Source organism: Anomaloglossus baeobatrachus, chromosome 6 (genome assembly GCF_048569485.1).
Source record: "Anomaloglossus baeobatrachus isolate aAnoBae1 chromosome 6, aAnoBae1.hap1, whole genome shotgun sequence".
Classification (NCBI taxonomy): Eukaryota; Metazoa; Chordata; class Amphibia; order Anura; family Aromobatidae; genus Anomaloglossus; species Anomaloglossus baeobatrachus.
The window spans coordinates 335659684-335681477 of record NC_134358.1 but is presented as its reverse complement, the minus strand read 5'-3'; the positions used below and the strand labels follow the sequence as shown (position 1 = coordinate 335681477).

The 21794-nt window shown below is 41.0% G+C and overlaps 1 protein-coding gene across 2 annotated transcripts in view; it reads right to left on the bottom strand.

Moving 5' to 3' along the window:
• Positions 1-3727: 3727 nt before the first annotated feature.
• Positions 3728-21794, bottom strand: part of STX17 (syntaxin 17) — a 241054-nt gene continuing 222987 nt past the window's right edge. For both annotated transcript variants that reach the window (XM_075314960.1, XM_075314961.1), the window contains one exon: positions 3728-4440. In XM_075314960.1, the coding sequence (XP_075171075.1) occupies positions 4204-4440 (237 nt within the window). In that variant the 3' untranslated portion in view covers positions 3728-4203. The remainder of the gene's footprint in view (positions 4441-21794) is intronic.

Sequence of the window (21794 nt, the reverse complement as noted above, 5' to 3'; positions counted from 1 at the left end):
CCATCTCTGAGGCAAGAATGGATATCCTCCTCCTATTGTAACATACATGGCAGTTTCCAATCCAAGGATGGGTGATTAATTACACTATACATGAGACACAGTAGTTCTATTCTCGATAGTGTGTATATACAGCACTGGACTCCAAAAATTATGTTTTGAATTTTAATCTGGAATCTATCAGGGAATTTAGAATGGAGAAAAGGGACCTCAACTCATTTGAGAGAGAAGAGTCGAACAAGAAGAGCAGATGTCCACCATTTGAAACTCTCTGATTGAAGGTCTGAGTAAAACACATTGTTAAAAAAAAAGTTTGGGTGACTGACAAACAACTGCAAATTGTCATTTTATCTAATCTAATTTTCTTTTAGAGAAAGTAGCTTGATCAGTGCAGAGAGGGAGAAGACTTAAATAGGACCACATCAATGCTGCTACTTGCTAGAAGGAAAGACCAAGTCATTTTCCAATTTCACCGATTGGGGGCAGTAGGATGTAGAGTTAACTCATGTTAAATAATTGTTAAATTCTAGCTCCTTAATAGTATTTTAGCATATTTTAAACAGAGAGTTATCCAAGTTTTTTTATGATAGAATATTATATTCTTAGTTGTATTTGGGCGTCTTTGGCTCCCAATAAATCTGCCTCTGCAATAGATTTCAGTGTTTTGTAAGGTCTTGGGTCGAAAGACTAGACCAGCTTTGGAAGGATTACGATTTTCATAGTTTTAATTCTACCTGTGCATGGTAAATTGGGATAATCCGATTGTTTAAGGTTGGGCATAACAATTTTTAAAAGGCCAAGGTAATTAGAGGAATAAAGTTCATCCAAAGAATTAGGGTTAAGAATCCCTAGCTAAGTGGCTTCAGTAGACATTGATGATACTTATTAATTCTGTTGGTTGCTATTGTAAATATGTTAATATTTTCATTAAATAAATGCAAAATAAAGCATTAAAATAAAAATCCCCAGATAAAGAATGCAAAAGACAAAAAAAACAAAATTAATCTCAATAAGTTTTTGTGTTTGATGTGAGGTGTTAGGCTTCAAGTGCACGCTGCAATTTTGGATGCTCTTTGATGCATTTTGTGGTGACCTTTTAGTCACCACAAACTGCACACTTTTCCTTCCCCAGCAAAGTCTATGAGATTTCAGATTTACCGTGCACATGTTGCTTTTTATCTGGGGTGCACAAAAATGCAGCATGTTGCTTTTTCCCTGCGTTTTTCAACCATTGCTGATAAAAAAAAACACGCATAGAACACGCACGGTCAAAAAACAGATAAAAAATGTATGCTTTTTTTATGCGTTTTTTTGCCACAGGGTGCGTTGTTGGTGCATTTTTGTGGTCACCACAAAAATGCAGCGTGCGGACATAGATTACAAAACCTCTGATTTTGTTCTGTTGATTTTTAAGGTCTGTTATGGAAAAAAATTCACTACGTCAAACAGATTTGGAAAAGAGGTCAGAGGTTTTGTCAAACTTATTATCAGCAAACAAAGTAATTGTTACACTAGACATATCTGGATTGTTCCTAATAACGGCTATAATAGGCTCCATGATAATTTGGAGGGGAGGCGGGGGATGGGAGGGCAAACTTATGTAAGCCTATGTGCACACACAGCATTTTTTATGCGTTTTTTGTGTGCAGTTTTGTCACAGAGCTGCATGCCTATGCCAGCAAAGTCGATGAGAATTCTGAAGTGTAGTGCACGTGTTGCTTATTTTTCCCATGCAGATTTAGTGCAGAAAATAAACTGCAGCATGTCAATTCTTTCAGCGTTTTTGCTAGCATTTTCCACCCCAAAAGCAAGAAAAATGCAAGGAAACAAAAGCATCAAAAACGGTATGTAAAGGCGGCAAAAACTCAACACAAAAACCCGTGTTTTTCTGCCAGGTCATGCAGATTTGGTGCAGAAATTTCTACAACCTAACACTCAGTATGCACACATAGCCTTACAATGTGGGAAACAGGAATGGGTTGAGAATGTTCAGTTGGAAGTTTAAGATAGGTGTTATGTATGTTCAAATCCTGTAGCCTTAAGGCCGCTTTACACGCAATGACGTATCTAACGATATGTCGTCGGGGTCACGGAATTCGTGACGCACATCCGGCCTCGTTAGCGACGTCATTGCGTGTGACACCTACGAGCGACCGCTAACAATCACAAATACTCACCAAATAATTGATCGTTGACACATCGTTCATTTTCATAATATCGTTGCTCGTGCTGGACGCAGGTTGTTCGTTGTTCCTACGGCAGCACACATCGCTACATGTGACACCCCGGGAACGACGAACAACAACATACCTGCGTCCTCCAGCAACGAGGTGCGAGTGACGTGAATGCGGCTGCTCTCCGCCCCTCCACTTCTATTGGTGGCCCGCTAAGTGACGTTGCTGTGACGCCGAATGAACCGCCCCCTTAAAAAAGAGTTTGTTCAGTGGCCACAGCGATGTCATTAGGAAGGTAAGTATGTGTGACGTGTACCGGCGATATTGTTCGCCACGGGCAGTGATTTGCCCGTGACGCACAAATGACGGTGGCGGGTGCGATCGCTAGCGGTCGCAGCATGTAAAGCAGCCTTAAGACATTGTTTAGAAAACACCATGAAAGCTCATGTGCTTTAACTCCTGTACAACCAAGGACGTACTGGTACATCCATGGTCACCTATCTACTGTTATCACGGGCTCTGATGGCGAAATGTGTGGTTAACAGGCGCAGTTGGATTGGAGATCCACCCGCACCTGTTAACCCTTTGAATCACATTGTCAAATACTGACAGCGTGATTTAAATGGCCGCATTTGGATAAGCGCCCTTGGATAAAGCATTGACGAAACGCGTCAGGGTGTCCCATGGTAAGATACAGTATGTGATTACTTTAGATGTTTTTGTACACTTGCATGTGACTATCTATTTTGTGTGTTGCGGCATGTCAGGACTCACATTTCTTGTTATTATTACCCCATATTCCATTCATTTAGTTATGACATTACCTATTTATAAATGGCATTGACTCCTGACATTCCCCATTACACTACTAAATGTTCATGCATTTCTACAGTCCGTGCAGTGTCACATCTGTCACTCTTGCTATAGACATACTGTCCTGATTTCTTCTTGCCATCCATTTGCTGTACAGGGTGTACAGACTTTGGGTTCAGCTTTTGAGACTTTTTCATTGTATGTTTGGCCAAAGTATTCAATTTTATTCAGTCGGATGAATTTTTTGAAATAAATTCCTGAAAGTAATTTTCAGAGGGGATTTTGTTTACACTTCATCTGACTAGGAGATATAATTTATTATTGCTGGCCACCATGTGATTTCAATCAGAGAAAAAGATGTCTCCTATCCTCATGTTATTGTATTGCTGTGCATTTTTATCTTATTTTATATACATATTCTCTTAATAAAGATATTTTCTATGTAAAAGTGTTGTAGTTCTTTGTAGGTTGTATGATTCACTGTGAACTACATGAGTGTGTGTGATCACATTGGCTCTTTTTTTGAGTAGTGATCAAATTTTTAGGTTTATCACATACTGATTCCTTGAAGTAAGAGGTTAGATACTTTAACAATATGTGGAATTAAATAGATGCTAATTTTTTTTAATAAAATCCTGAGAAGTCAACAGGTCCTGGGACTTTAACAAGCAGCAAGCATTTTACAGTATCCTCAACCTCTTCGTCAGAGAGCCTACAAGTTAGGAAATACCTTGCATCTTCAGTGAGATATGTAAGGGAATTTTATTCTGGAACTCCTGAATGCTCACTTTGCTATTTTAACCATTATTGAAGTTTAGATAAACGCTTTATTTCCATTGATGTCAGAATTTTTTTCTTATGTAGATGAAATATTTAGTTTTAGGACTTACTATAAACATCCATGAATAAGACAGTACAACTACAAGTTATGTCGAAACGCGTCGGATGACTCGATCTGTAACTCTGTGGAACATCTGTGACCCAAAATTACATTTTTAATGGAACAATAAACAGTGAGTTTTAATGAATTTACCCATACCTGGATCCACTGGATTTTGTATTCTTTCCTTACTATAAATAAAGGTCAACAATAGTCTTTACATTTTGTTTTCAAATTAACAAGGCTAATATTATTACCAAACATGCATTACAAAAATACATATAATTTCAAAATTATGTTAAACCTCTTACAAGACTTTTATTAAAATATATACATTGTTTACGTGGATTTTCTTTCTTCCTCTGGATTGTATGCTATACTGGATATCTGCTCTCTTCCAACATTTTCTTTCTTTTTTTGTAAAACTTTTCCTCCTGTGAAGCCTAATAGTCCACCTCCAATTGCAGTTGCAATGCCAGCCACTTTGAATCCTGCCATCAGGCCTATAGGCCCACCAACTATTCCACCAATAAGTGCACCTGCTGCAGGAAGCAGTGACAGCTTGTATTTCAGTGCCTTAACAAAAATGATATAAAACAGATGTTAGCGCAAATCCTAGATTAATTATTCATTATTTACTATGCAAATCGTAAAGAGAAAATATGCATTTTTAGATAATATCTTAAGCAAAGAAAACAAAAGTGTCTGTAGAGGAAAAATGTTCAAAGACTTTAAAACGGGTTTCCAGAACATTACATTGCAGGCCTACCTCAACCCCTTCAGGACACATTTTTCAAATCCAGCCTCCTTCAGATTACCTGCCAATTGCTATGGCATGTTTTCACATATCTCAGTGATTCAAATATTGTTTTCCACATTATACTTTGTAAGTAGTAAATTTGCATTGTGAAAATATTGAAATTATGTAAAAAGAAAAAGGTAAAAGGAAAAAAAATGCACTTAAAACAGATACCAATCAAAATAGTTAATACTATGATATTGAACATGTCTTCTGTACATCAGAACCATTTTTGAAAATACTTTTCTGTTGGTATGTTAAAAAGGTTAAAAGTGTAGCAGCAATTCTATTTTTTTTCAATAAATTTAAAAAATCTATATTTTTTGGGACCACTTTTTGCTTTAGCCTCAAAAATTTTAATTTTCACAAGATTAAAAGGAGGAAATGGACCCCACAATTTGTTGTGCAATTTCTCTTGAGTACAGGAATGGACCACATTTGGCTGGAAACAACTCTTTGGGCACATAGCATGGCTTGGATGGTTAGGGCCACATTTGACTATTGCAGCGCAACATTTGCTGGAACACATTGCAGACACCATATCACATTTGCAGAGCCTTCAAGGTGCCAAAGCAACAGAAACCCCCCATAAGGGACCCCATTTTGGAAACTACACATCTTGAAAAATGTTTCTAAGCATGGAATGAGCTTCTTGAACCTTTTATTGCTTTACAGAAATTTAGAATGTTGGGCTCTGAAAAGTAAATATTATTTTTTTCCAAGAGAATGTTGATTTAGCCCAAAATATCTCATTTACACAAGGGTAGAAGGAGACAATTTGTTGTGCAATTCTTCCTGATCAGGCCGATGCCCCTTCTGTGGTCAAAAATTACAGTTTGGGCACACAACCGAGCTTGGAAGGGATGTAGCAACATTTGACTTTTAGAGCACAAATTTTACAACAACAGATTTAAGACTCCATACCACATTCGTAGAAGTCCTGAGAAGCAGAAACACCCACAAGTGACCTCATTAAGGATACTGCACACTTTGAGGAATTAATCTGGTGTTCTAGTGATCATTTTAAACCCACAGTGAGCTGTGAAAAAGAAAAAAGTATTTTTTTTCGACTAAAATGTTTTAGCCAAAACTTTTTAAACATTCAAAAAGGGATATAGGAGAAAATGGACCACATAATTTGTTACGCAACTTCTCCTGAGCCCATATGTGTACAGTAACTACTTTCCCACCAAAATGCAAGGCTCAATAGGGAAGATGTACCATATTGGAGTGCAGATTTTGTCTGGGATCCGTTGCGGTTGCCATGTCACATTGGCAGAATCAGTGACCATAGTAACACTACAGGTTTTTCACAGAATTTAATACCATTGGGCGGTGAAAAAAAAATAATTGCATTTTTACCACTAAAATGTTGTTTTAGTCCCAGATTTTACATTTTGACAAGCGGGATTTGATAAAAGTGGCCTTCTAATTTGATAGACAATTTCTCCTAAATGTGGAAGTGCTCAAGTTGGAAGCAGCACTATTTAACTTTTGGAGCTCAGATTTTCCTAGAATAGTTTGCAGAGCCCCCTAGTTACAGAACAGCAGAATCCTCACTCATGTGACCTCATTTAGGAAATTTCATCTCTCTGGGAATTCATCTTTCATCTATAAGTATATTGACACTTTTGCTTCCTTGGTTATTTTCCAAAATACTGCAGAGCGAAAATTGCAAATATGCCATTTCAGTGCCAAATACACTGTTCCCAGCTTCAGTTTCTGGTGACACACACCCTGTAAATTAAGTGGGCTCTCCTCCCTACGGTAATGGAAAATGTGTATGTTAACTGCGGTTTAAGCACACTGTTGATCTCAAAATGGAGGTAGAGATTTGTATTTGTGAGAGTAGATTTCACTGGATTCCTTTCAGGGGGAGCCATGTTGCTTTTCCAGAACCTTTCTGCTACAAGAAACGTGAAATAATCCTATATTTCTGTTAATGGATGATGGACCTGAGTGAGGACTTGTTTTTATAGATTGAGTTGATACTTTTATTGGTGGCATTTTTTGTATTTGTAAACCAAAGGAACGATTGGAGCAATAAGAGGAAAAGTATCATAGAAACACGTCACCATTTTTCCATTTTTTACCCACTTCTGGTTTTGGCTTACAAACACTGAGTTTGGAGTGTTCACAAACAACCAGTTGATGTGGTAGAGCTAAACTCAAACAGGATATAACCAATCAGAAAATAAATTTCAACAAGAGTATAAAAATTCTAATAATTTTATTCAATAAATTAAAATCTCAAAACAGCCTGATTAAACAATAATATATCATATTAAATTAACAAGGATCACCAGTCCGAAATGACCAGAGCACAATATACCAATAGCTACATGGACACAGATTCTATATCCACTGCCAAATTGTACATAAATATAAGGAGATATGTAAGTGGGATTTTCTATCAGAATAAAATGAACAAAGGTTGCCACCTAGTGGTGAAATAGTTGTACTGCCACATCAATGAATAGTATGACAAAATTCAATAGAAAACAATTCCCAATGTTAAAATATAAAACTTACTTATGTACTAGATGAAGAAAAAACAAAAAGCCAGCACTAAATGTGCACTTAAGTACAGTTTGGAATTTTTAGTGCTGATTATAAAAATTTTGAGATTTTTGGCAAAAAATTGCAATTTTTTGAGCTACCCCGTCACGTCACGGCAAATCTCATTTGGGGCAATCCTACACTAAAATATTTTTATAAAATGTGCCATACAGCCTCACATATGAATAGTAGAACTGCTCTTAGCAGCACTCACCTGGTCTATTTCAATCACGTACCCATGACTGAGTCATGGCTGTGGGCGGGACAGGTCCAAGCAAATGCTGCAAGAAGTAAATAGCCTGTGGACAGGGCCTGATGACTGAATGTGAACAGTCACCAATCGCCAAAATCTAGACAGGTGGAATAAATCCCAAATTGGGATGCATAGCAAGGTGGGGGTCAGCCACCAACCAATTCAATGAAGAAAAAACAAAAAGTCAGCACTAAATGTGCACTTCAGCACTAAAAATTCCAAACTGTACTTATTATAAAAATTTTGAGATTTTTGGAAAAAAATTGCAATTTCTTGAGCTACCCTGCCACGTCACGGCAAATCTCATTTGGGGCAGTCCTACACTAAAATATTTTTATAAAATGTGCCATACGGCCTCACATATGAATAGTAGAACTGCTCTTAGCAGCACTCACCTGGTCTATTTCAATGCCGTACCCACGACTGAGTCATGGCTGTGGGCGGGTATTCCACCTGTCTAGATTTTGGCGATTGTTGACTGTTCACATTCAGTCATCAGGCCCTGTCCACAGGCTATTTACTTCATGCAGCATTTGCTTGGACCTGTCCCGCCCACAGCCATGATTCAGTCATGGGTACGGGATTGAAATAGACCAGGTGAGTGCTGCTAAGAGCAGTTCTACTATTTCATATGTGAGGCCGTTTGGCACATTTTATAAAAATATTTTAGTGTTAGGACTGCCACAAATGAGATTTGCCGTGGAGTGGCGGGGTAGCTCAAGAAATTGCAATTTTTTGCCAAAAATCTCAAATTTATAATAAGTACAGTTGGAATTTTCAGTGCTGTAGTGCACATTCAGTGCTAGCTTTTTTGTTTTTACTTATGTACTAGGTATCTGCCGAACCATGCTGCCCCAACACGTGTTTCGTATCCAGATCCTCAGGAGGCTCCTTGTTAATTTATTATGATATATTATTGTTTAATTAAGCGGTTTTGAGATTTTAACTTATTGAATAAAATTATTTGCGCTTTTATACTATTGTTGAAATGTATTTTCTGATTGGTTATTACAACTACTGAAGTAAAAATTCACCAAATACTCAATGTGTGCACATGACCTTAAGGCTCAATTCACATTTTATCCTGCTCTCTATGTTCAGCACTTACATTGGGGTTTCCATCTACATCTCAAAAATACATAATTCATGACGGTCAGTGGCAGCTCGGAATTTCTCAGTTCTGGTTTGCTGCTGAGCAGCAGTGACCTATAGAATCAATGGGCATTGTGGGACATTACTCTTTGTATTATATCAAAACTTCCAACATTTATTTTAAAGTAAAAAATTAGTGAGCGAGGGTGTGTGGAGGAGTCTTCATTTAAATAATCTTTTTTTTTCCTGTGTATGTGTCTTTTTTTAACTATATACTTGCCAGGTTAGTAATAGGGGTGTCTGATAGATACCTATCCATTACTAACCCCTGGGCTTGTTGTCCACTGTCAATTCAAAGCTGACATCAACCCCAAAAGTATTACCCCGATTGCCACCGCACCAGGGCAATTGGGAAGAGACAGGTAAAGCACTAAAATTGGTGCATAACTGATAAGGAAGCTTTTAAGGATGCTTTTGTTAGAATAATTACAGAGACACCACATTTTTATGGTTTTGTGATGATTTGCTGTTTGAAACGCTAAAAACAATTTTCTAGAAATTTTCTAGCAAAAACTAATTTATTTTTGCATCTCCATAGTCTGAGAGCTGTAGATTTTTTTTTTTATTTTTCCAGTGACAGAGCTGAGTGCAGGTTTCTTTTTTGTGGGGAAAAATGACAATTTCATGGATAACATGTCAATTCACATACGACTTTCTTGATCGTGTTTTTTCCAGGTTTTGTTTGGCGGTGTAATTAAACTATTTTTGCCATCTTTTTTATTTTTTTCACTATAGGGGTTAAAAAGTTAAACAGTTTTATAGATCAGATGGTTCAATGTAGCAATGCCAAATATGTGTATTGTGTTTATTTTTGCTTTTACATAGAAATGCACATTTATTGTGTATTTTTTTTTTCATTATTTTCTCTGCTTTTATTTTTTGTAACCCCTTAACACTAAAAGTCCCAGAAATGTTGAACTCCCTGGGTTCCAAAGGTAGAAATATTAAATGACCCCTCTCTGGGACTTCTAGTGTTAAAGAATGAACGCTGTGGTAGTCGGGCATGTGCACTGCTGCTCCATTCTATTGGAGAAAGGCTGCAAATGCTTTGAGAAGATATTAATGACACTCTGAGATCTGCTCAGAACAATAGCTTAGTAATGCCAAAGTGATCTCAATATACATTATATGGCTAATGAGTAATAACCAACAGCCTGCTTAATAACACACTATACTACTGGACATATTATGCTTTTTAAATAAAAAAAACTAAACATTCCACATATCTTCCCTTTTTGGGGTAGAGGGTTGCTATATGCCAGTGTTTATACATACGTATTGAATATGGAAGAAGCAAAGGCTTTTTGACAAATGATGGTCCAACAATTATCCTTTTTTTGTGACTAGCAGCAAAGAAATGTTTAGTTTCTTTTAGCAGTGCAAAAAATATTAACTATCCCTCTTTGTGGAGGAACAAGAGGAATTTAATTTGTTGATTATTTGTATAAGCAATGGGAAAGCACCAGGAGCTAGAGCGTATGGCCAATGAAGAAGCAGTAAGGTTCACAAAATAATAGTTAAAGTAAAGTTATGTTTTGGTGGATGAAATAAGAGGATGACAATGCTATGGCTTATTTCAACCATGACAGCAAACTTGAATAATTTTTGGCAGAACATTTTTTTATACAAATTATAAAATTTCTTGCTCACTACACAAAGACATTATGTACTGTAAATAAGCAATGGCTTGTTAACAAGCCTTCCAAATATGATCCCTTTTTGGGAATCAGCAACAAATTTGCTTTTTAGAAAATGAAGAAGCAATGCTTTTTTAAGACACTGTTTAAAACTTATATTTTTTTTGGGCAGCAATTTAAGGTTTCTTATACTTATACTATGCACATTAAGGTTCCCAGCAGCAGTACAGCTCAGACATAAAACACAATGGAGAGCATAATATGTGTAGCTGTCTATTGGCTGTGACAGAAACCGCACAGTATAGAGTATGACAGATGGGCAGATCTGGCAGTCCCAGTGCCAGTACAGTATAAACACAGAACACAATAGACAGGTAGGAGATACAAAATTATGGCTAGGTAGGAGATATAGAGAAAAATAAAAGTTTAGCTTAACATATAACACAATGCTGGGATACCAAGTCACAAAAAAAAACAGTGGTCAATGACTTCAGCACTGTTAAAGTGGTGTTTTTAAGATAAAGTTTCAGACTTCCTTACCGTGGGCAGTGCACGCTTAATGACTGACAGTTCAGACCAGAGGCATGGTCATGCTGCTAGTCTGAACTGTGCTCTCCCAGGCTACTAGAACAGGGGCACTGTGGCTGGCCAGATATTTATTATTATTTATTTTTAGTGCACCATTGATTCCATGGTGCTATACATGTGAAAAGGTGTTCATATACAAAATTCCAGCAATCCAATTGACGTCAGAGCAACAAGAGCAGACTGTAAACCATAGAGCTCACTAGTGGATTGTTCTCTTTGCCAAAGTATGTGGCCAGGCTGGGACTGCAGGGTGGCTAGCGGCTATTAAAACTGTCATGAAATTTATATTTTAATTGCTTCAGTTACTTTTAGTGGTAGAGCTGGCACAAGTCTGGTATTGTTGACTCTACCGCAGTGGGGAAGGGTCTCCTTGCTATAAAGTGTGAAAAATAAGAATATGATACATTGCCGATTTGTACGTTTTCCCACTTAGAAAGAATGGAGAGCTGTTGCAAAATAGCAAAAGCATTTTATTAATTCAAGTGAATAAAAGTGATATAGAGGGTAGGACAGCACAACTACAGGTAACTACTGTAAATGCAGAACACCAGAATATTAGGCATGTTCAGTACACATAGACAAGTTTACAGTAATGACATATACCATGAAGCAAGCATATAGGCACAATGTCCACAGTATACAATAATGCAAATTGTCAACACTGGACAAACCACAATCAATGAAACATTCCACAAATATAAAGGTTACTCATTGCAGGTAAAGTGCCAGCAGTACCAGGGGGAGGGGTGGCCCCCACCAATTACGCGCATTTTGCATGGTAAACACGCTTCTTCAGAAAGGAGTCCTCTGTAACTGCAATAAAGAGTTTCTGCACCAAATATTAAGTTCTATTTTTCTATTGTATCAAATACTTATTTCATGCAATAAAATGCAAATTAATTATTACAAATCATACAGTGTGATTTCCTAGATATTTTGTGGGGATTCTGTCTGTCACAGTTGAAGTATACTCATGATAAAAATAACAGACCTCGCCATCCTCTCTATTCCTTGTAGGTGGGAAAACTTACAAAAATCGGCAGTGTATCAAATACTTATTTTCCCCAATGTACATGTGGCTGGTAGGCATCTGCTTGATGAAAGCTTTATCAAGCAGGGAACACAGCTTATCCTGTCGATAAGCCAATTTTGACTCTCTTTCAGAAGCTAGGAAATATTTGCCTATTTTGTTTTTATCGAGAGAGTCTATAGCTAACTAAGAGTCATCCCTTAACGCTAATAATACGTCTGTCAGCCCACAAGCAATCAAGCATGCAACTCGCTATGCTCATCAGGGTCCCTGTTGATTCATTTTCTGTGACAGTTGTTCATCATAGCAAGCATTTTCGTCATCTTAAATATAAAATAACTGTCAGCATCATTTAGTCCATAGCATAAAAAAGGGAGTTGTGTTAGGCGTGTATGAAATTTCTCCTATGCCGATATATTCGGGTGTATCTCCACTGCTGGCTTGCAGTATATCATATTAAGTTAGCAAATTAAGTTAGCTAAGTTTGAGACAGAGAGACTCATTGCGAGAGAAAGTAAAAATAATCCTAAAATATTCTTTAACTACATAAACAGTAAAAAACTGAAAAGCGATAGTGTTGGCCCCCTTAAAAATAGTCTTGGTGAAATGGTGGAAGGGGATGAGGGTAAAGCCAACCTGCTGAATGACTTTTTTTCTACGGTTTTTATACAAGAAAATGCCATGGCAGATGACATGACCAGTGATACCATAAATTCACCCTTGAATATTACCTGCTTAACCCAGCAGGAAGTACGTCGCCACCTCGAAATCAATAAAGGTTGACAAATCTCCGGGCCCGGATGGCATACACCCCAGAGTACTACAGGAATTGAGTTCTGTGATAGATAGACCATTATTTTTAATCTTCTCAGATTCCTTAATAACAGGGTCGGTACCGCAGGACTGGCGCATAGCAAATGTGGTGCCAATATTCAAAAAGGGGACAAAAACTGAGCCGGGAAATTATAGGCCGGTAAGTTTAACCTCTACGGTTGGTAAAATCCTTGAGGGTTTCTTGAGAGATGCTATACTGGAGTATCTCAAGAAAAATAACCTTATGACAGAGTATCAACATGGGTTTATGAGGGATCGATCCGGTCAAACTAATTTGATCAGCTTCTATGAAGAGGTAAGTTCAAGCCTGGACCAGGGAAATGCAGTGGATGTTGTGTATATGGACTTTTCAAAAGCTTTTGATACGGTGCCACACAAAAGGTTGGTACATAAAATGAGAATAATGGGGATAGGGGAAAATATTTGTAACTGGGTTAAAAACTGGCTCAGTGATAGGAAACAAAGGGTGGTTATTAATGGTACGCACTCGGACTGGGTCTCAGTTCATAGTGGGGTACCACAGGGGTCAGTATTGGGCCCGCTTCTTTTCAACATATTTATAAATGACCTTGTTGGGGGCATGCGGAGTAGAATTTCAATATTTGCAGATGATACTAAACTCTGCAGGGTAATCAATACAGAGGAGGATAATTTTATATTACAGGGAGATTTATGTAAATTGGAGGATTGGGCTGAGAAGTGGCAATTGAAGTTTAATGTAGATAAATGTAAGGTCATGCACTTGGGTAGAGGAAATAACATTTATGATTATGTACTTAATTGTAGAACACTGGGTAAAACAGACACAGAAAAAGACTTGGGTGTATGGGTGGATGGTAAACTTCACTTTAGTGGACAGTGTCAGGCAACTGCTGCCAGGGCTAATAAAATAATGGGATGTATTAAAAGAGGTATAAGTGTTCATGAAAAAAATATAGTTCTACCTCTGTACAAGTCACTAGTGCGACCGCACTTAGAATACTGTGTACAATTCTGGTCACCGATATATAAGAAGGACATAGCTGAACTGGAGAGGGTGCAGAGAAGAGCGACCAAGATTATTAGAGGAATGGGTGGGCTACAATACCAAGACAGGTTATTACACTTGGGGTTATTTAGTTTGGAAAAACGAAGGCTTAGGGGGGATCTAATCACAATGTATAAATATATGAGGGGACAGTACAGAGACCTTTCCAAAGATCTTTTTACACCTAGGCCTGCGACTGGAACACGGGGGCATCCGCTACGTCTTGAGGAAAGAAGGTTTAATCATAATCACAGACGAGGATTCTTTACTGTGCGAGCAGTGAGACTGTGGAACTCTCTGCCGCATGATGTTGTAATGAGTGATTCACTACTAACATTTAAGCAGAGCCTGGACGCCTTTCTTGAAAAATTTAATATTACCAGTTATGTATATTAGATTTTATGACAGGGTATTGATCCAGGGAACTAGTCTGATTGCCGGATGTGGAGTCAGGAAGGAAATTTTTTCCCCATTGGAACTTGTTTGCCACATTGGGTTTTTTTTGCCTTCCTCTGGATCAACATGTTAGGCTACAGGTTGAACTAGATGGACTTAGAGTCTCCCTTCAACCTTAAAAACTATGATACTATGATACTATGATATACAGAAAATGGGAAGAATAGAGCTGCCACTTCCAAACTTGTTAAAATATGATTTTCCTTATTGGTGTTACATTAAAAAGTTACTTTGCTGTCCATGTGAAACCCTAAAGGCCCCGTCCCACGCAGCGATATCGATAACGATATCGCTAGCGAGCGTGCCTGCCCCCGTAGTTTGTGCGTCACGGGCAAATCGCTGCCCGAGGCGCACAATATCGTTTGGAGCCGTCACACGGACTTAGCTGCCTAGCGACGTCGGTGTTGCCGACGAACCGCCTCCTTACTAAGGGGGCGGTTCGTGCGTCGTCACTAAGCGGCCGCCCAATAGAAGCGGAGGGGCGGAGATGACCGGCCGTAACATGCCGCCCACCTCCTTCCTTCCTCTTCTATCGATACCAGCTATAGTTTATTCTGTGTTGGTCTGTGAGCTTTGGTGTCTCAGACTTTCTGGTGAAAGTGTTGCTTTTTGCTTGGAGCGGTTGTGGAGTTTACACCTTTTGTCCTGTTTCTTCCTTTTTTCATCTTGTTTTCCTTCTAATCCCTTATTGTCTTATACTTCTGTGTGTGCACGCTGAGTGACAGGGTTTTAGTTTCCTCGCTCTCTCTATTTCTGTGGGTGTCATCTCACTTCTGTCTTGTCCCTCCCTGGAGGAAGTGTAGGGGATACCATATCAGGACTGGTCAAGGGCAGAGCCTGGAAGGAGACCCAGGCTTCTACACCATTAGGAGTATCCCTGAGGTTAGGGATAGCTTAGGGCCCCTAGATTGAGAGCCATCGTAGAAGCCCCGGTTTCCTGCTATCCCATAGTAATCGTGGCAAAATGGAGCGGTCTGTAAGTTTTATCGTTGGTACACTTCAACTGTGACAGACAGAATAAAAATCCATAAATTACATTGTATGATTTTTAAATAAGCCACAGATTTTCAATGATGTTCAGATCAACATCCTGTGGGCCATTGTAAAACCTTCAGCTTGCGCCATTTGAGGTAATCTATTGTGGATTTTGATGTTTGTTTAAGATCATTATCTATTTGTAGATCCCATCCTCTTTTGAACTTCAGCTTTTTTACAGCAAAATTTCTGTGATCGCACTTAGGGGTACTTTACACGCTGCGACATCGCTGCCGATATATCGTTGGGGTAACGTCATTAGTGACGCACATCCGGTGACGGTAGCGACATCGCAGCGTGTAAAACAAATGAGCGACGATCAACGAGCGCAAAAACATGCAAAATCGTTGCTCGTTGACACGTCGTTCATTTCCATAATATCGGTGCTGCTGCCGGTACGATGTTGTTTGTCATTCCAGCGGCAGCACACATCGCTATGTGTGACGCCGCTGGAATGACAAACATCTCCTTACTGGAGATGTCCACTGGAAAAGGAGGAAGAAAGGAGGTGGACAGGATGTTCTGGCCGCTCATCTCCTCCCCTCCTTTTCTATTGGGCGACGGTTCAGTGACGCTGCTGTGACGTCGCTGTGACGCTGAACGAACCGCCCCCTTAAAAAGGAGACAGATCGCCGGTCACAGCAACGTCGCAGAGCAGGTATGTGCGTGTGACGCTGCCGTAGCGTTAATGTTCGCTACGGCAGCGATCACCAAATATTGAATGAGCGATGGGGGCGGGTACTATCACGCTCGACATCGCTAGTCGATGCTAGCGATGTCGCAACGTGTAAAGTACCCCTTAGGATTACTAGAGACACAAATCAGAACACCCATTGACTGCAAAAGACCTTCAGGAACAATTAGCAGACTCTGGAGTTGTGGTACATTGTTCTACTGTTCAGAGACACCTGCACAAATATGGTCTTCATAGAAGAGTCATTTGAAGAAAACCTGTCCTGCAACCTCACCATAAAATGCAGTATCAGAAGTATGCAATAGAACATCTAAACAAGCCTGACAAATTTTGAAAACAAGTCATGTGGACTGATGATGTTAAAAAAGAACTCTTTGTCCACAGTGATCAAAATTATGTGTGGAGAAAAAAGGGCACAGAATTTCAGGAAAAGAACAAAACCCCAACCTTTAAGCATGTTAATGGATCCATCATGCTTTGGGGTTGTACTGAAGCCAATGGCACAAGGAACATTTCATGGGTAGAGGGAAGAATGGATTCAATTACATTTCAGCAAATTCTTGATGTAAACCTTACACGATCTGTAAAAATGCTAAAGTTAAAAAGAGGATGACAAATGGATAATTATTCTAAGCACAAGTCAAAATTTACAATAGACTACCTCTGAAGGTTTGACAATATATAAAATATATAAAATATTTTGTTTTGCCTAAAATTCAAAGGAATTGTGTCATCTTTATCTTTCAGCCTTTTAGAGATCATTTTAACTTCTACTTGCTTAACTGTTCACAATAATGGAAATTTTGACCAGGGGGGCCCAAACCTTTGCATGCCACTGTAAGTGCCCCCAGCCTCCCCATAGATTTACATGCCCCAGCCTCCCCAGTCATTGCAGCCATTTGGTAAATTCAAAAAAGTTCATTTTTTTTCCTCATTAATGTACACTCTGCACCCCATCTTGACAGAAAAAAACTGAAATGTAGACATTTTTCAAATTTATTAACAAGAAAAACTGAAATATCACATGGTCATAAGTATTCAGACCCTTTGCTCAGTATTGAGTAGAAGCACCCTTTTGAGCTAGTACAGCCATGAGTCTTCTTGGGAATGATACAATAAGTTTTTCACACCTGGATTTGGGGATCCTCTGCTATTTCTCCTTGCAGATCCTCTCCAGTTCCGTCAGGTTGGATGGTGAACGTTGGTGGACAGCCATTTTTAGGTCTCTCCAGAGATGCTGAATTCTGTTTAGGTCAGGGCTCTGGCTGGGTCAGTCAAGAATGGTCACAGAGTTGTTCTGAAGCTACTACTTTGTTATTTTAGCTGTGTGCTTAGGGTCATTGTCTTGTTGGAAGGTGAACCTTCGGCCAAGACTGATGTCAAGAGCATTCTGAAAGAGCTTCACTCCATCATCAACCCGAAAAGGTCCCACAAGTTCATCTTTGATGATACCAGCCCATACTAGTACCCCACCTCCACCTTGCTGGCGTCTGAGTTGGAGTGGAGCTCTCTGCCCTTTACTGATCCAGCCTCTGGCCCATCCATCTGGCCCACCAAGAGTCACTCTCATTTCATCAGTCCATAAAACCTTTGAAAAATCAGTCTTAAAATATTTCTTGGCCCAGTCTTGATGTTTCATATTATGTTTCCTGTTCAAAGGTGGTCGTTTTTAAGGCTTCCTTACCTTGGCCATGTCCCAGAGTATGGCACACCTTGTGCTTTTTGATACTCCAGTAACGTTTCAGCTCTGACATATGGCCAAAAAGGTGGCAAATGGCATCTTGGCAGCTTCACGCTTGATTTTCCTCAATTCATGGTCAGTTATTTTGCACCTTTTTTGCCCATCACGCTTCTTGCGACCCTGTTGGCTATTTGTCATGAAACGCTTGATTGTTCAGTGATCACGCTTCAAACATTTGGCAATTTCAAGACTGCTGCATCCCTCTGCAAAACATCTCACAATTTTGAACTTTTCACACGTCAAATCTCTCTTCTGACCCATTTTGCCAAAGGAAGGAAGTTGCCTAATAATTAAGCACACCTTATATAGGGTGTTGATGTCATTACACTACACCCCTCCTCATTACAGAGATGCACATCACCTGATTTACTTAATTGGTAGTTGGCTCTCAAGCCTATTATCATGTGTTCAAAATACTCATTTGCCTAATAATTCTGCACACAGTGTATTAGATATATATTGCTGCATACAGTAAAAATCACAGTCTCCTTGGAAGCCCAGCCATAGAAAGGTTATCAAATATCCTGCTTTAATCCACATTTTGCCTTTTTTTATCCCGGTGGCAGAACCTGAACAGTAACACAGACTGAGAAGTCTGTGTTCTGGGTCTGTGCACAGACACTAGCAGACCTCCCAACTTTTAAAATAGGAAAAGAAGGGCAAAGTTTGCTTTACGTGCATTGGCAAATTTTTAGGCCACACTCATATCCATGACCCTAACCACACCCATTCAGCAATGCTGATCACAAATTGGAATATTTTAAACTACAAAATTCTATTTTAAAGCAGACCTGTCACCTAAATCTGCACCATGTACAAAACTGCAGACCTCATGACAGATCCGCTCCATTAGGTAAAATCATGAGAAGCGTTACTCTCACCTCTCTCCACAGTGAGATAACATTAAGTGGCAGGATCACCGGCAGGAGCCATCTGTGATCACTCTGAGTCAGCACAGATCAGTGCTGGGCAGTACAGGGAGGTAGTTAGCGACTCCACGCCTGGACGTTCTTAGCCCCTTAAAATAAATTGAAAAGTCCCTGATAATCCTTGGAGTTGCCCTAATTAACCAACAGCACATTATTATGGCTAAGTTCACACATCCGTTTTTCCCAATCAGGCACAATCCGGTTGGTGCCTGATGCAACGGATCCGTCTCAGATTGTGTAAAAACTGATGCGACGGATCCAGTAAAAAACGGATCCGTAATTTTTTTTTTTATGCTGAGAGAGACCCCACCATCACCACACAAACATCGGCACTACTGCCCCCACCATTCACTGCACACGCAGGCACTACCGCGCACATCATCACCGCACACACAGGAACTACCGCACGCATCATCACCGCACACGCAGGCACTACCTCCCCCACCATAACCGCACACGCAGGCACTACCACACGCATCATCACCGCACATGCAGGCACTATTGTACGCATCATCACCGCGCACGCAGGCACTACTGCACGCATCATCACCGCACACGCAGGCACTACCGCATGCATCATCACCACACACGCAGGCACTACTGCCCCCACCATCACCGCACACACAGGCACTACCGCACGCATCATCTTCGCACACGCAGGCACTACCGCATGCATCATCACTGCACATGCAGGCACTACCACACGCATCATCACCGCACACGCAGGCACTACCGCCCCCACCATAATCGCACACGCAGGCACTACCGCACGCATCATCACCGCACATGCAGGCACTACCGCATGCATCATCACCGTACATACACCAGCACTACCGCATGCATCATCACCGCACACGCAGGCACTACCGCACGTATCATCACCGCACATGCAGGCACTACCGCACGCATCATCACCGCACACGCAGGCACTACCGCAGGCATCATCACCACACACGCAGGCACTACCGCATGCATCATCACCGCACACGCAGGCACTACCGCACGCATCATCACCGCACATACACCAGCACTACCGCACGCATCATCACCGCACAGGCAGGCACTAACGCACGCATCATCGCCGCACACACTCCGGCACTACCGCACTCATCATCACCGCACATATACCAGCACTACCGCACGCATCATCACCGCACACGCAGGCACTACCACATGCATCATCACCGCACACGCAGTCACTACCGCACGCATCATCACCGCACAAACACCGGCACTACCGCACGCATCATCACCGCACACGTAGGCAGTAACGCACGCATCATCACCGTACACGCAGGCACTAACGCACGCATCATCACCGCACACACTCCGGCACTACCGCACGCATCATCTCCGCACATATACCAGCACTACCGCACGCATCATCACCGCACACGCAGGCACTAGCGCACGCATAATCACCGCACACGCAGGCACTACCGCACGCATCATCACCGCACAAACACCGGCACTACCGCACGCATCATCACCTTACACGCCCCGGCATTACCTCAGTGACGTCACTGCTGACAGCGAGCTTCACTTCAGTTTCTGCATGGAGCTGATAGAGAGCGGTCGTGTTCTACTGCCGCTCCTGTCAGCTTCATGTAGCAGAGCTGAAATCATCGTGGGACCTCTGTGGATTACGTCGGACCTGGAGGGGTGTTTTGTTTTTTTGTCTTTTATTCCAAATAAAGTATTTTTTGGGTGTATGTGTTTATATACTTTCACTTACAGGTTAATCATGGAATGTGTCTCATAGACGCCTGCTATGATTAACCACCAATTACCCCGATTGCCACCGCACAAGGGCAATTCGGGATGAGCCGGGTAGAGTTCCGGAACTGTCATATCTAATGGATGCGGCAATTCTGGGCGGCTGCTGGCTGATATTGTTAGGCTCGGGGGCTCCCCATAACGTGGAGCTCCCCATCCTCAGAATACCAGCCTTCAGCCGTGTGACTTTATCTTGGCTGGTATCAAAATTGGGGGGGACTGCATGCCGTTTTTTTAAAATTATTTATTTATTTTACAGCAAGATATAGACCCGCCCACCGGCGGCTGTGATTGGTTGCAGTGAGACAGCTGTCACTCAGTGTGGGGGCGTGTCTGACTGCAACCAATCATAGGCGCCGGTGGGCAGGGGAAGCAGTGAAAACGAGATTGAATAATGGGTGGCTGGCATTTTCAAATCAGTAGAAGCCGCCAGAGCAGTGTGACAGCCGTGCAGGGCCGCACCAGTGATCGGTGAGTGGGTGAGGGTGAGAGTGAGTGAGTCAGTGAGTAAGTGAGTCAGTGAGTTAGAGAGTTTGAGAGAGAGTGAGTGAGTGATTGATTTTCTGACAAGCAATAAATTTATATCACTTCTGGGCATGCTCAGAAGTAAAAACCGGAACCGGTACATGCTTCCGGCGTTTGATGCATGCCACCGGATTCGGCGTGCATAGATTTTCATTATGCACCATGCCGTACAGCGCCACACCCGGCGCTATGCAGTTTTTTGCCGCTGGCAAAAAAACGTTCCTCTCTGCGTCCTGTGCGGCCGCCGGAGTGACGATTTTTGCCGCATCCGGCAAAAAAACGGATCAAACGCAAGTACATGCGGCACAATCCGGCGCTAATAAAAGTCTATGAGGAAAGACCACACCCGGCAGTAAAAAAAACAGATGCGTTTTTCCCGCAAAGCGCCGGATTGTGCCGCACAACAAAAACCTGATGTGTGAACACACCCTTAGATTTGTACAATTTTAGCCTTAAAGCAGAGTGGATCTGTCACATTAAGGCAATGTTCAGATTGTGTTTTTTCCACGTCAGTTTCTCCGTCAGGGCTTCTTTATGAAACCTTGAAAAATATGATTATAGCACAAGTGATGGTGCTGGCACACCTAGTCACTTTGTGCTTTTTCTAACCTCATTTTTGGCAGCATCATCCTTGAGGTGTGCAAAAAGCATGATTGATTGCACTTTTGTGCCCGCCTCAGAAAGGTGAACACTGTCAAAGCTGAGGCCAGACAGAGCACAAATTGTCTAAGCCTACAAAAACACACAAGGCTTTTTATAATGAGAATGTAGAGGGCGCTCTACCGTCCATAACGACACTGAATGTGGAGAGCAGTCTACCATCCGAAATGACACTGACTGTGGAAGGCGCTCTACCACCCGTTATGACACTGACTGTGGAGGGCAGTCTACCATC